We start from the raw sequence: 13,549 nt of genomic DNA, 5'->3' as shown, positions 1-13,549 counted from the left end.
AATTGGCTTGGTTGGTGTGGTGGGAGGTAATTAATGGCTTGTTTGGTGGTGGGAGGGAATTAATTGGCTTGGTTGGTGGTGGGAGTCAATTAATTGGCTTGGCTGGTGGTGGGAGGCAATTAATGGCTTGGTTGGTGGTGGGAGGGAATTAATTGGCTTGGTTGGTGGTGGGAGGGAATTAATTGGCTTGGTTGGTGGTGGGAGGGAATTAATGGCTTGGTTGTTGGTGGGAGGGAATTAATTGGCTTGTTTGGGGGTGAGAGGGAATTAATTGGCTTGGTTGGTGGCGGGAGGTACTTAATTGGCTTGGTTGGTGATGGAAGGGGATTAATTGGCTTGGTTGGTGTGGTGGGAGGGAATTAATTGGCTTGTTTGGTGGTGGGAGGGAATTAATTGGCTTGGTTGGTGGTGGGAGGTAATTAATTGGCTTGGTTGGTGGTGGGAGGGAATTAATTGGCTTGTTTGGTGGTGGGAGGGAATTAATTGGCTTGGTTGGTGGTGGGAGGGGATTAATTGGCTTGGTTGGTGTGGTGGGAGGGAATTAATTGGCTTGGTTGGTGGTGGGAGGGAATTAATTGGCTTGGTTGGTGGTGGGAGGGAATTAATTGGCTTGGTTGGTGGTGGGAGGGGATTAATTGGCTTGGTTGGTGTGGTGGGAGGGAATTAATGGCTTGGTTGGTGGTGGGAGGGAATTAATTGGCTTGTTTGGTGGTGCGAGGGAATTAATTGGCTTGTTTGGTGGTGGGAGGGAATTAATTGGCTTGGTTGGTGGTGGGAGGGAATTAATTGGCTTGGTTGGTGGTGGGAGGGAATTAATTGGCTTGGTTGGTGGTGGGAGGGAATTAATTGGCTTGGTTGGTGGTGGGAGGGAATTAATTGGCTTGGTTGGCGGTGGGAGGGAATTAATTGGCTTGGTTGGCGGTGGGAGGGAATTAATTGGCTTGGTTGGCGGTGGGAGGGAATTAATTGGCTTGGTTGGTGGTGGGAGGGAATTAATTGGCTTGGTTGGTGGTGGGAGGGAATTAATGGCTGGGTTGGTGGTGGGAGGGAATTAATTGGCTTGGTTGGTGGTGGGAGGGAATTAATTGGCTTGGTTGGTGGTGGGAGGGAATTAATTGGCTTGGTTGGTGTTGGGAGGGAATTAATTGGCTTGGTTGGCGGTGGGAGGGAATTAATTGGCTTGGTTGGTGGTGGGAGAGAATTAATTGGCTTGGTTGGTGGTGGGAGGGAATTAATTGGCTTGGTTGGTGGTGGGAGGGAATTAATTGGCTTGGTTGGTGGTGGGAGGGGATTAATTGGCTTGGTTGGTGGTGGGAGGGAATTAATTGGCTTGGTTGCTGGTGGGAGGGAATTAATTGGCTTGGTTGATGATGGGAGGGAATTAATTGGCTTGTTTGGTGGTGGAAGGGAATTAATTGACTTGGTTGCTCGTGGGAGGGAATTAATTGGCTTGTTTGGTGGTGGGAGGCAATTAATGGCTTGGTTGGTGGTGGGAGGGAATCAATTGCTTTGGTTGGTGGTGGGAGGGAATTAATTGGCTTGGTTGGTGGTGGGAGGGAATTAATGGCTTGGTTGGTGGTGGGAGGGAATTAATTGGCTTGGTTGGTGGTGGGAGGGAATTAATTGGCTTGGTTGGTGTGGTGGGAGGGAATTAATGGCTTGGTTGGTGGTGGGACGGAATTAATTGGCTTGCTTGGTGGTGGGAGGGAATTAATTGGCTTGGTTGGTGGTGGGAGGGGATTAATTGGCTTGGTTGGTGGTGGGAGGGAATTAATTGGCTTGGTTGGTGGTGGGAGGGAATTAATTGGCTTGGTTGGTGGTGGGAGGGAATTAATTGGCTTGGTTGGTGGTGGGAGGGAATTAATTGGCTTGGTTGGTGGTGGGAGGGAATTAATTGGCTTGGTTGGTGGTGGGAGGGAATTAATTGGCTTGGTTGGTGGTGGGAGGGAATTAATTGGCTTGGTTGGTGGTGGGAGGGAATTAATTGGCTTGGTTGGTGGTGCGGGGGAATTAATTGGCTTGGTTGGTGGTGGGAGGGAATTAATTGGCTTGGTTGGTGTGGTGGGAGGGAATTAATGGCCTGGTTGGTGGTGGTTGGGTTAACTGGGTTGATTCAGATTCAAAGTGCGGTCGGGTAATGATAAATGATGATTGACTAAATGCTGAAGTTATGCAATGGCCGGTGGGTGGTGGTGTCGAGTCGTGATAATGGTATTGGTGGTCAGAAAATACTGATGGTGATAATGGTAATGATGCTGATCGTAATGATACTGACAGTGATGTTACTGATGGTGATGAAGGGAATATGTTAGGGTGCTAAGAACTAGAGGGCAAAAAATAATGGCAAAGATCAGCGAAGGAGGGAAGAGATATTGACAAGACTAGAAGTAAGAAAATAATCAGAACAAAATCAAACATCCTCTGACGACTAGTTAACCTATCCTCCGACGACTAGTTAACCTTCCTATAACGAACAGATAAATAAACTAACAAAGAGAAATAATGAAATGGATACGTAAATAGACAAATGGATAAATAAACAAAGAAATCTGCAAAAACTAGAAGCACTAATAGAGCCCATACCTCTGCCTAGGAAATAGGGTCTATGATGCAATAAAAATATTGACACTTGAAGAATTATGTTTTCCTATCTCGCAATGCTATAAAAAAGGCTGGATCCAGATCATGATCCGGATCACCACCAAAATTACACGACATCTAAGTTAGGTTAAGACGCCTCTGGTAAAAAAAGAAAAGAAAAAAATAGAAATCTGTTCACGCCATCACATAAGAAGCTCCCTGGCGGAAGTAACACACAAACACAAAGAAATAAGAAACAAAGAAAAAAGGACAAACAAAACATAAAACAAACCTTCGCCTGAGGCCCAGCGTCCGTGGTCTCCCCCAAAGAGCACGCCCCAGGGACCCCCGCTGCCTGGAATCTCTGCACGACGCTACTGGCTTCTGATGCCTCGACCTCCAGCACCCACCTGCAGAGGGTATTCTCTCTCTTCACGTGTGTTGCATTATGGTCTGTATTCTCTTTTTTGTATTGTTAATTTAGGTTTCTTGTTTGAAGGGAATTTGTGCAAATAAATGTGTTTTTGATACTGTGGTTATGATGTTCTTTCGATATTTTATAGCACAGGTCTTAAAGGATAGTCTATTAAAAGAAACATTCCAAAAATCAAGCCTGGAAATTTGAGTCTACATACCCGACTTCCTCGCTGAATAACGCAGCCAGGGTGGCCGGCGCCTTATCCTGCGACGTGGGCGGGGGTGCGGGCGCGGGCGGGAGGTCCACAGCGAGGCCGCCCCACCCGGCTATGGCCATCTCCAGCAGGCAGGTCACTAGGCCACCGTCGCTGATGTCGTGGATGGCCAGGATTTTGCTTTCTGTGGAAATGTCAGTCGAAGATGGAAACGCTGGGTATATCATGCAAAAATTATGTTCACTATAGTTACTTTATAATTTTGTAGATGGGTATAAGGTGTTGGTCATTATGTGGGAGGTTGTGCTCACCGCACTAGAGTTATGTTAATCAATAATGTAAAGGCTTGTAATCTACGGAAAATGCACTTGTAGTTAAAGGAACTATTAGACAAGATTCATCAATCTCGTGTGTAGGTCTAGCAGTATAACGAAAACTCAATAACAGAAGATATATTCATCAATTCATTCTGAGCTTAAGTTTTTTTTAAACACTTTTGGTGCTTTGAACGAGACCTTTACAAATACTAGCCTCCCACCTTGGTTCAACAGCTGGATGACCTTAAAAGCTTCAACAAAGGCTGAGATCTCGTGGGCGTCAACATCCGGGCAATCGCGCCCCAGCTGCCCGTACACCTGCGCGAGGGCGGAGCCGGCCAGGCGGGCGTGAGCGGGGGCGGGCCGCACCCACACCAGCGTTCCCTTTCCTTCGCTACCGGGGCTCTTCAGGTCCGGCGTCAGCACCTTCAGGAGAGGAAGAAAAACGTAAATGATATAGTAACCAATATTTGTTATGAATTTTATGCATATACTTTTATAGATTTCTTAAGCAATTTACTGTTCTTTCTATACGAGTTGTAAATTTTAATATATATATGTTGAATGATATTTTTTATTTATTCAACTTGTGCAACGGATCTCACGTTGTATAGCGTCAATTCAGTATTTCTAAAAATAAATGTATGAATATTACATCACAGTCCCTGGTACAACTGTCATGAATAATCTCGCTGAATCCGTGAAAAAGGTTCGGCACTCTGACCCGACCCACCTTCGTGACATCAGTGCAGGGGGCGTAGGCGGACACCACGAGGTCCCCGGGCGCCTTCACGACCCTCTGGCCGCCGACTCGCGCTGCCATGCTGAGCGAATCCTTGCCGCCGTCCACGCCCACGCCCACGGCCTTCATCACCTCGCACATGGCCTCGCATGCCTCGTACAACGCCCATCCTTCGCCAGGGAGCTTGGCCGCCCACATCCAGTTAGCGGAACACTTTATGTCCTGTAAAACACAGAGTAAAGTGGAGATGAACATGGTCACAAAATATATTTCTTATCAGACGGTAAATAGATAAAAGAGGACATGAAAATGAATGGATAGAAAGAATCTTATACGATACCATTCATTAGCAATCTTGGAAAACCAACAAAATCACAGCTTTAAAAAAATAAATAAATAAAAAAAAGACTTGTACACAGACCCGTCCACCTCACACATCAAAACGCCCGAACAGAAATCTACAGAAAAAAGGATCAATCAAATCGAAATAGAAGTCCATTAATCAGATGAAAACCTTAATATGAGTGACGGGCGCTGCAGCGAGGTTGGCCAGCGCTTCGAGAACCGTGAGCCTTGCGCCGGAGCGAGGTTCCACGAGCACCTTGAGGGGTTGTTCGCCGATGCTGGTGGCCGCTCCTTCCTGAGGGAGATGCAGATGGCGTTGGGGAATCTCGAATCATGATAATAATGGGTGTAATGATAAATGCAGTAGTAACAGGGATAGTAATAAAATTAGTGATAATAATAAAGAGATTAAACTAATGACATTACATTTTATCTAAAATAAATTCTCGCTATCGTTAAAGGATTCATCGATACTAAAAAAAAACATACGTAAAAATATCAGATAATTCCCATAATTCCCGCCCAGATAATGACACCAAATAATGAAACACAAGAGTGACACTTAACCAGACCTTGCTGAAGTAAGAGGCAGCGATGACAGCGACGTCAGCCAGGGGGGTGTGGAGGGGTCCCACGCACTGTTGCTGTGCCACGAGACCTGTCACAGACCTGTCCACCTGTCGATCACACACAGTTACAGGTTTATTATGGAGGTTCCTGGGGTTGGGGTGGGGGGTGGAGGAGCGAAAAGAGTGGAATGTTGTTTATGGTTATGCTGATTATTGGTGGAGGTTAATTATTCATTTTTAACTTTGTGAGGGAGAGAGGGATTAAAGGGGTTAAATTCATCGTCTCTTGTTGAAGCCATTGCGTGAAAATTCATACGTTATGCCTCTCCAATCTGGAGGTTTAAACACAATCATCTCAAAAAGACAATAATCAAGAGTTTAATGATCACAGGCTTCCCCTTCCACCGCTCGCACTCCAGCCAAGCATTCCGAAACGATAACAGAGCCGCGACACTTACTTTGTTTGTTAGATAGCGTTTGCTTGCTACGGCGGGGAGCCTCAAGACGCGTTCCAGGGCCTCGCGAACTTCAACAGTGTCTCCCAAGTTTAGTGGCGGGGGTTGTGTCCTCTCCTTCGTCCAGTGGAAGACCTGGAATTCATTAATTATTGAAAAGTGTATAACGAAAGGGATGTGATATTTGAGGTTCGTGCGGGAAGGAGGAGGTGGAGGGTTGGTTTAAAAAGCGGACGAGGAACAGATGAAAAAAGAGTGGAGAGAAATGCGGTGTGTAAAAGATCAGTGTACAAAAGACAGCTGTAGGATAAAAAAAAAATATTAAAAGAGGGGGAAGGGAGAAAAAGCCCCCAAAATACAAAATCAGCAACAAAAAACACGGATAAAATGTTCAAAAATCGACGCAAACATCTTTCCTCGAGGCCCACCTTCTTGGGCATCTTCCCGAGAACCCAGTCAAGATGGAGGTCGACGGGATGGCGGACGTCCGAGGGGTTCGAGGGAGCGTCGGTTGCGTCCTCAAAGGGCCCCTCCACCAGCCGCACCTGACGGGGTACAAGTGAACAGTTTAGACATTTGTAACGCAACCTGGATCCTCATTTATAGAATTTTATGGATACTTTGTGATGGCAGATTATTTTCCGGATGAAGATGACGAAAGTTTACGAATTTGTATGAATTTTCTTCTCCAATTTGTATAACACAAACCTTCGCCATATGCAATATAAAATCACAAACCAAACCCCATACCCCAACACGCCCCTCCCTCCAAACACTGCGCCCCTCCCTCCAAAAACACACTACACCTTATCATCGCCGGTGATCACGCCCACCACATCGACCGGACAGCGCTCACGGGCGGCGAGGCGGGCGAGGGCGGCCATTCGGTCTGGGTGGGCGAGGATTGCATTCGACTCCTGGTACTCGGCGCCCCACACCTCGAGCGTCGAGAGGGTCGGGTCTCCCAGGCTGAAGGCTTGCGTGAAGATCGTCCCTCCAGCTCCCTCCATCAGCTCCTTCAGGACGTTCGCTGAGGAGAGGTCGAGGGTGAGATCGAGGGTGAGGTCGAGGGTGAGGTCGAGGGTGAGGTCGAGGGTGAGGTCGAGGGTGAGATCGAGGGTGAGGTCGAGGGTGAGGTCGAGGGTGAGGTAAGACAAGGACAAGTTATGTCGATCAAATAACAGGTCAAGAGTTGGCCATACAGAGTGAAGGTGGTGAAGGATCAAGAATCAGGTTATAGGTTAAATAGGTAGAGGACGAGGACAAGGTCAATGTCCTATAAAATCATGGATGTACACATTTATGAAACCAAACACCACTCACCGAATGACGTGAATAGCAAAAACACACGACAGTCTACCACATCGCCACACATCCAAACAAGTACAAAGACAAATACAAGAAAAAATATTTTAAAAAATAACGCAAATAAACACCCCCACACACCTTGAAGACCATCCCCACCCCCACCCACCCAATTACCCCCACACCCCCATCAACCCCAGCAACCCCAAAGCCCCTACCATTCCCCCCCGCGCCCTGGTCGTGGATGGCGAGAATCGGGTTTTGGTCGACCATCTCCAAACAGCCGCGGATGACTCGGTTCAGCTTCTGCTCCATCTCGGGATCTCCACGCTGCACCGCCCCCAGGTCGCGTGCAGCTGCGTTGTCACCCTGGACCTGGAGGAATTCACGTCATGTTATGTGTTATTGCGGAATAACGGAGCGGATTGTTCGATATGAATTCCATATGTCGTGTTAGGACGTGTCTCCCCGTGTCTCCTGGTGCCCAGTCGCGGCATTTTTTTTTTTTTTTTTTACATACAAGCAGATGCAATCAACCGAAACAAAATTTAAGAAAAAATAACGAAGAATATCACAAATGTCTGATAATGGCTGAGAATCACTCATGACTGATGACTACTATCGATAATAATTGATGCTGACGACCACTGATAACTCCTGACGCCTTGATGAGGATGATTAACAACGATAAATAATGAGACGGCAAACCTGGACGGAGGACGCGGCGCCACCACCAACACCGATCCTGTAGACGGGTCCTCCTAACTTCACAACACGGTGACCTAAAATAGCATAAAAAATTATTGTAGGTCATTGACATCCATAATTAATGATAAAAGATTGCATTTAATTTATAGTTCATAATCAAATGGTGAAAATTATAGGTGATTGACATTTAATAATTAACGAAATATACAGTAGTTGAATGATAGTTCATAATTTAACAGTAAGAAAAATATTCCAGGTTATTGAAAATTCATAATTGATAAAAATAGATTGTAGTCAATTGATAATTCTTAATTTAAGGAACAAAAATACCTAATAGATATACGAATAATGGATTATGAACATCAACGAAAATAATACATTTACCTTAATTAAGGCGAAGTAATATGAAAAAAATCATGGAAAAAGTGCGAAAAAGTTAAACGAAAGGATAGACATTTTTATTTCACAATTTTCCAAACCTACAAAAAAAAAAATACTTTCGCTAGTTCTTTGATCTCACAGAATCAATGACCGCTTAAAACCACTTCAATATACAAAGCGATTATTCAAACTGCAATCACATATATATGAACTGCGGCAGGCATTGGAATTATATCATTGATATAAAAGGTCATGCTTGATTAATGTCCCTATGAACGATTTCATTTCCGCCCTGTAAGAATCAATTATACATTTCCCAATTTTAATTCTCCTCTTCTAACCTGTGATATTTTCTTTCATTTTCCAGCTTTAGAGATTCTAAATTAACAAATTTTCTTACGTGCATTATAAAAATAATCTATATACAAAAATGAAGCATGTGAACTCGAGTCTTTATGCAAGCTGATAACTGAACACAATATTTAATGTTCTCAGGTTCTCTATATCTGATCGAATTTACTACATTTAAATTATTACAACATCAAGAAAAAATGTATACTTCTCAGAAAACAATCAAAGCTACAGTAACAAAAATAATAACATAAAACACTACTATATCAAAACAATGTTAATCAATACTTCGAAAAAATATATACGCATTAAATTACAACCATAACAAAAACAGAAAACCGTAACAGCAGCAGCAACCGTAGGCACGTTTCTGCATCATTCCTACCCTTTTCAGGCGCATGTTTCGATACCATAGCGTCATCCAGCGTCCCGATGCCGCCGCTGAACATGATGGGTTTTATCCATTCCCTCCGCTCGGACTCCTCCCCTGTACCTGGGGGGGGGGGGGGGGTGGCAGGGGTGGAGTGGGAATGGGAGGATGGCAGGGTGGAGTGGAAGTGTGGGTGTGGGTATGGGAAGGACGGAGATCAAGTGTGGGTGTGGGAGGGGCGGAGTGTATGTGGGTGTGGGAAGGGCGGAGTGTATGTGTGGGTGTGGGAGGGGCGGAGTGTATGTGTGGGAGTGGGAGGGGCGGAGTGTATGTGTGGGAGTGGGAGGGGCGGAGTGTATGTGTGGGAGTGGGAGGGGCGGAGTGTATGTGTGGGAGTGGGAGGGGCGGAGTGTATGTGTGGGAGTGGGAGGGGCGGAGTGTATGTGTGGGAGTGGGAGGGGCGGAGTGTATGTGTGGGAGTGGGAGGGGCGGAGTGTATGTGTGGGAGTGGGAGGGGCGGAGTGTATGTGTGGGAGTGGGAGGGGCGGAGTGTATGTGTGGGAGTGGGAGGGGCGGAGTGTATGTGTAGGTGTTGGAGGGGCGGAGTGTATGTGTGGGTGTGGGAGGGGCGGAGTGTATGTAAGGGTGTGGGATAAGCAGAGTGGGTTATGGGAGGGGCAAAACGATGTGAGGATGTGGGTGTGGGAGCAGAGTGAGTGTGGATGTGGGAGGGGCGGAATGGGGATGAACGGGGTGCGAGTGTGAGGGAGTAGGTGATGGAGTGGGAGGAGAGAGAAGGATCAATTGAAAAAAGACAATTTAGACAATATTCATTCTGCAACATGCATACAACTACAGAAAATCTAGGTTACAAGAGGCCAGAAATGACATATAGGCCTACCTACCATAACAGCATTATTTATTTCATCCTAATTCTGTTCGATAATTCTAATGAATTTCCTAATTCAAGCAACTCCTGAATTTGGCAGAGATCGAAAAACCACTTACCGATCTGCATGCCAAACGAGCGAGCAAAACCTGCAATGACGGGTTCGCCAAACTTGTTGCCATAGTCGGAGGCGCCGTTCGAGGCCTCTATGGCAACTTCGAGAGGCGTGGCGAAATTGGACGGATATTCTGTCTCGTCTTCCCATGGCAATTTGTAGCCTTGAAAGAGAAAAAAAATGTTTATTCGAATAGAGTTCAGCGTGGTTTGGGAAGTTGCTTTAACCTAACAAGTTTTCAATATAAAATGTACATATACAAATAACTTATTTACCCAAAATTGGCATTCATTATCTAGAGAGTATGCAAATCACACTTTTGCAATAAATAAAGCTAGTAATCCAAACAATATCATAAAATTCCGATCGACAAAAAATGAAAACATCAAACCTCCTGCACACCATTAGAAAACCAATAAACAAAACAACTATACACAAAACATCTACATATTATAAGCACTCAGCCGTTTCTTCTGCTATAACTTTAATTTCATAATATCTATTTTACACAAAACACATACATAATATAAGCATATACCTGTTTCTTCTGCCATAATTTCGATTTTGTAACATCTATTTCAACCAATCTGCCACTCAAACCCACCAGGAATATGCAGGTTTCCGAAGCAGTAGCCAGCTGTCCCCGCCACCACATGGCCGCCCCTGCCCGCTGCCTGCACGTCCCGGATGCGGCCGCCCGTGCCCGTGGTGGCGCCGCTGTGGGGGAAGGAGAGGCAAAGGTGATGGGAAGGAATTGAGGGGATGGGAAGGAATTGAGGGAATGGGAAGGAATTGAGGGAATGGGAAGGAATTGAGGGAATGGGAAGGAATTGAGGGAATGGGAAGGAATTGAGGGAATGGGAAGGAATTGAGGGAATGGGAAGGAATTGAGGGAATGGGAAGGAATTGAGGGGATGGGAAGGAATTGAGGGGATGGGAAGGAATTGAGGGGATGGGAAGGAATTGAGGGGATGGGGGGGAATTGAGGGGATGGGAAGGAATTGAGGGGATGGGAAGGAATTGAGGGGATGGGAAGGAATTGAGGGGATGGGAAGGAATTGAGGGGATGGGAAGGAATTGAGGGGATGGGAAGGAATTGAGGGGATGGGAAGGAATTGAGGGGATGGGAAGGAATTGAGGGGATGGGAAGGAATTGAGGGGATGGGAAGGAATTGAGGGGATGGGAAGGAATTGAGGGGATGGCAAGGAATTGAGGGGATGGGAAGGAATTGAGGGGATGGGAAGGAATTGAGGGGATGGGAAGGAATTGAGGGGATGGGAAGGAATTGAGGGGATGGGAAGGAATTGAGGGGATGGGAAGGAATTGAGGGGATGGGAAGGAATTGAGGGGAGGGGAAGGAATTGAGGGGATGGGAAGGAATTGAGGGGATGGGAAGGAATTGAGGGGATGGGAAGGAATTGAGGGGATGGGAAGGAATTGAGGGGATGGGAAGGAATTGAGGGGATGGGAAGGAATTGAGGGGATGGGAAGGAATTGAGGGGATGGGAAGGAATTGAGGGGATGGGAAGGAATTGAGGGGATGGGAAGGAATTGAGGGGATGGGAAGGAATTGAGGGGATGGGAAGGAATTGAGGGGATGGGAAGGAATTGAGGGGATGGGAAGGAATTGAGGGGATGGGAAGGAATTGAGGGGATGGGAAGGAATTGAGGGGATGGGGAGGAGTTGAGGGGATGGGAAGGAATTGAGGGGATGGGAAGGAATTGAGGGGATGGGAAGGAATTGAGGGGATGGGAAGGAATTGAGGGGATGGGAAGGAATTGAGGGGATGGGAAGGAATTGAGGGGATGGGAAGGAATTGAGGGGATGGGAAGGAATTGAGGGGATGGGAAGGAATTGAGGGGATGGGAAGGAATTGAGGGGATGGGAAGGAATTGAGGGGATGGGGAGGCATTGAGGGGATGGGGAGGCATTGAGGGGATGGGAAGGAATTGAGGGGATGGGAAGGAATTGAGGGGATGGGAAGGAATTGAGGGGATGGGAAGGAATTGAGGGGATGGGAAGGAACTGAGGGGATGGGAAGGAATTGAGGGGATGGGGAGGAATTGAGGGGATGGGAAGGAATTGAGGGGATGGGGAGGAATTGAGGGGATGGGAAGGAATTGAGGGGATGGGGAGGAATTGAGGGGATGGGGAGGAATTGAGGGGAGGGGAAGGAATTGAGGGGATGGGGAGGAATTGAGGGGATGGGAAGGAATTGAGGGGATGGGGAGGAATTGAGGGGATGGGGAGGAATTGAGGGGATGGGGAGGAATTGAGGGGATGGGGAGGAATTGAGGGGATGGGAAGGAATTGAGGGGATGGGAAGGAATTGAGGGGATGGGAAGGAATTGAGGGGATGGGAAGGAATTGAGGGGATGGGAAGGAATTGAGGGGATGGGGAGGAATTGAGGGGATGGGGAGGAATTGAGGGGATGGGGAGGAATTGAGGGGATGGGGAGGAATTGAGGGGATGGGGAGGAATTGAGGGGATGGGGAGGAATTGAGGGGATGGGGAGGAATTGAGGGGATGGGAAGGAATTGAGGGGATGGGAAGGAATTGAGGGGATGGGGAGGAATTGAGGGGATGGGAAGGAATTGAGGGGATGGGAAGGAATTGAGGGGATGGGGAGGCATTGAGGGGATGGGGAGGCATTGAGGGGATGGGAAGGAATTGAGGGGATGGGAAGGAATTGAGGGGATGGGAAGGAATTGAGGGGATGGGGAGGAATTGAGGGGATGGGGAGGAATTGAGGGGATGGGGAGGAATTGAGGGGATGGGGAGGAATTGAGGGGATGGGGAGGAATTGAGGGGATGGGGAGGAATTGAGGGGATGGGGAGGAATTGAGGGGATGGGGAGGAATTGAGGGGATGGGGAGGAATTGAGGGGATGGGAAGGAATTGAGGGGATGGGAAGGAATTGAGGGGATGGGGAGGAATTGAGGGGATGGGGAGGAATTGAGGGGATGGGGAGGAATTGAGGGGAAGGGAAGGAATTGAGGGGATGGGAAGGAATTGAGGGGATGGGAAGGAATTGAGGGGATGGGAAGGAATTGAGGGGATGGGAAGGAATTGAGGGGATGGGAAGGAATTGAGGGGATGGGAAGGAATTGAGGGGATGGGAAGGAATTGAGGGGATGGGAAGGAATTGAGGGGATGGGAAGGAATTGAGGGGATGGGAAGGAATTGAGGGGATGGGAAGGAATTGAGGGGATGGGAGGAATTGAGGGGGAAGGGAAGGAATTGAGGGGATGGGGAGGAATTGAGGGGGAAGGGAAGGAATTGAGGGGAAGGGAAGGAATTGAGGGGATGGGAAGGAATTGAGGGGATGGGAAGGAATTGAGGGGATGGGAAGGAATTGAGGGGATGGGAAGGAATTGAGGGGATGGGAAGGAATTGAGGGGATGGGAAGGAATTGAGGGGATGGGAAGGAATTGAGGGGATGGGAAGGAATTGAGGGGATGGGGAGGAATTGAGGGGATGGGGAGGAAGACAGAGGGGGGAGGGAATGAGGAGGAAGACAGAGGGGGGAGGGAATGAGGAGGAAGACAGAGGGGGGAGGGAATGAGGAGGAAGACAGAGGGGGGAGGGAATGAGGAGGAAGACAGAGGGGGGAGGGAATGAGGAGGAAGACAGAGGGGGGAGGGAATGAGGAGGAGGAGGAGGAGGAGGAGGAGGAGGAGGAGGAGGAGGAGGAGGAGGAGATGAGGGGATGAGGGAAGACGGGATGAAGGAGGGAAAGAGGTGGGGAGAAAGTGGGGAATAGAAAGAAAAGGTAATGCGTGGAATT

General features: G+C 47.6%; 1 protein-coding gene across 5 annotated transcripts in view; it reads right to left on the bottom strand.

The window, feature by feature from the left end:
• Positions 1–13,549, bottom strand: part of Pfas (phosphoribosylformylglycinamidine synthase) — a 43,524-nt gene that overhangs the window by 7,858 nt on the left and 22,117 nt on the right. For all 5 annotated transcript variants that reach the window (XM_070132969.1, XM_070132973.1, XM_070132972.1 and 2 more), the window contains exons 9-22: positions 10,364–10,476; positions 9,764–9,922; positions 8,771–8,878; positions 7,654–7,727; positions 7,164–7,320; positions 6,447–6,670; positions 6,069–6,185; positions 5,644–5,775; positions 5,189–5,293; positions 4,786–4,911; positions 4,263–4,493; positions 3,751–3,955; positions 3,216–3,396; positions 2,873–2,990 (exon numbers count right to left, since the gene is read on the bottom strand). In XM_070132969.1, the coding sequence (XP_069989070.1) occupies positions 2,873–2,990; positions 3,216–3,396; positions 3,751–3,955; positions 4,263–4,493; positions 4,786–4,911; positions 5,189–5,293; positions 5,644–5,775; positions 6,069–6,185; positions 6,447–6,670; positions 7,164–7,320; positions 7,654–7,727; positions 8,771–8,878; positions 9,764–9,922; positions 10,364–10,476 (2,050 nt within the window). The remainder of the gene's footprint in view (positions 1–2,872; positions 2,991–3,215; positions 3,397–3,750; positions 3,956–4,262; positions 4,494–4,785; positions 4,912–5,188; positions 5,294–5,643; positions 5,776–6,068; positions 6,186–6,446; positions 6,671–7,163; positions 7,321–7,653; positions 7,728–8,770; positions 8,879–9,763; positions 9,923–10,363; positions 10,477–13,549) is intronic.

Source organism: Penaeus vannamei, chromosome 18 (genome assembly GCF_042767895.1).
Source record: "Penaeus vannamei isolate JL-2024 chromosome 18, ASM4276789v1, whole genome shotgun sequence".
Taxonomy (NCBI): Eukaryota; Metazoa; Arthropoda; class Malacostraca; order Decapoda; family Penaeidae; genus Penaeus; species Penaeus vannamei.
This window is presented reverse-complemented; position numbering and strand designations above follow the sequence as displayed.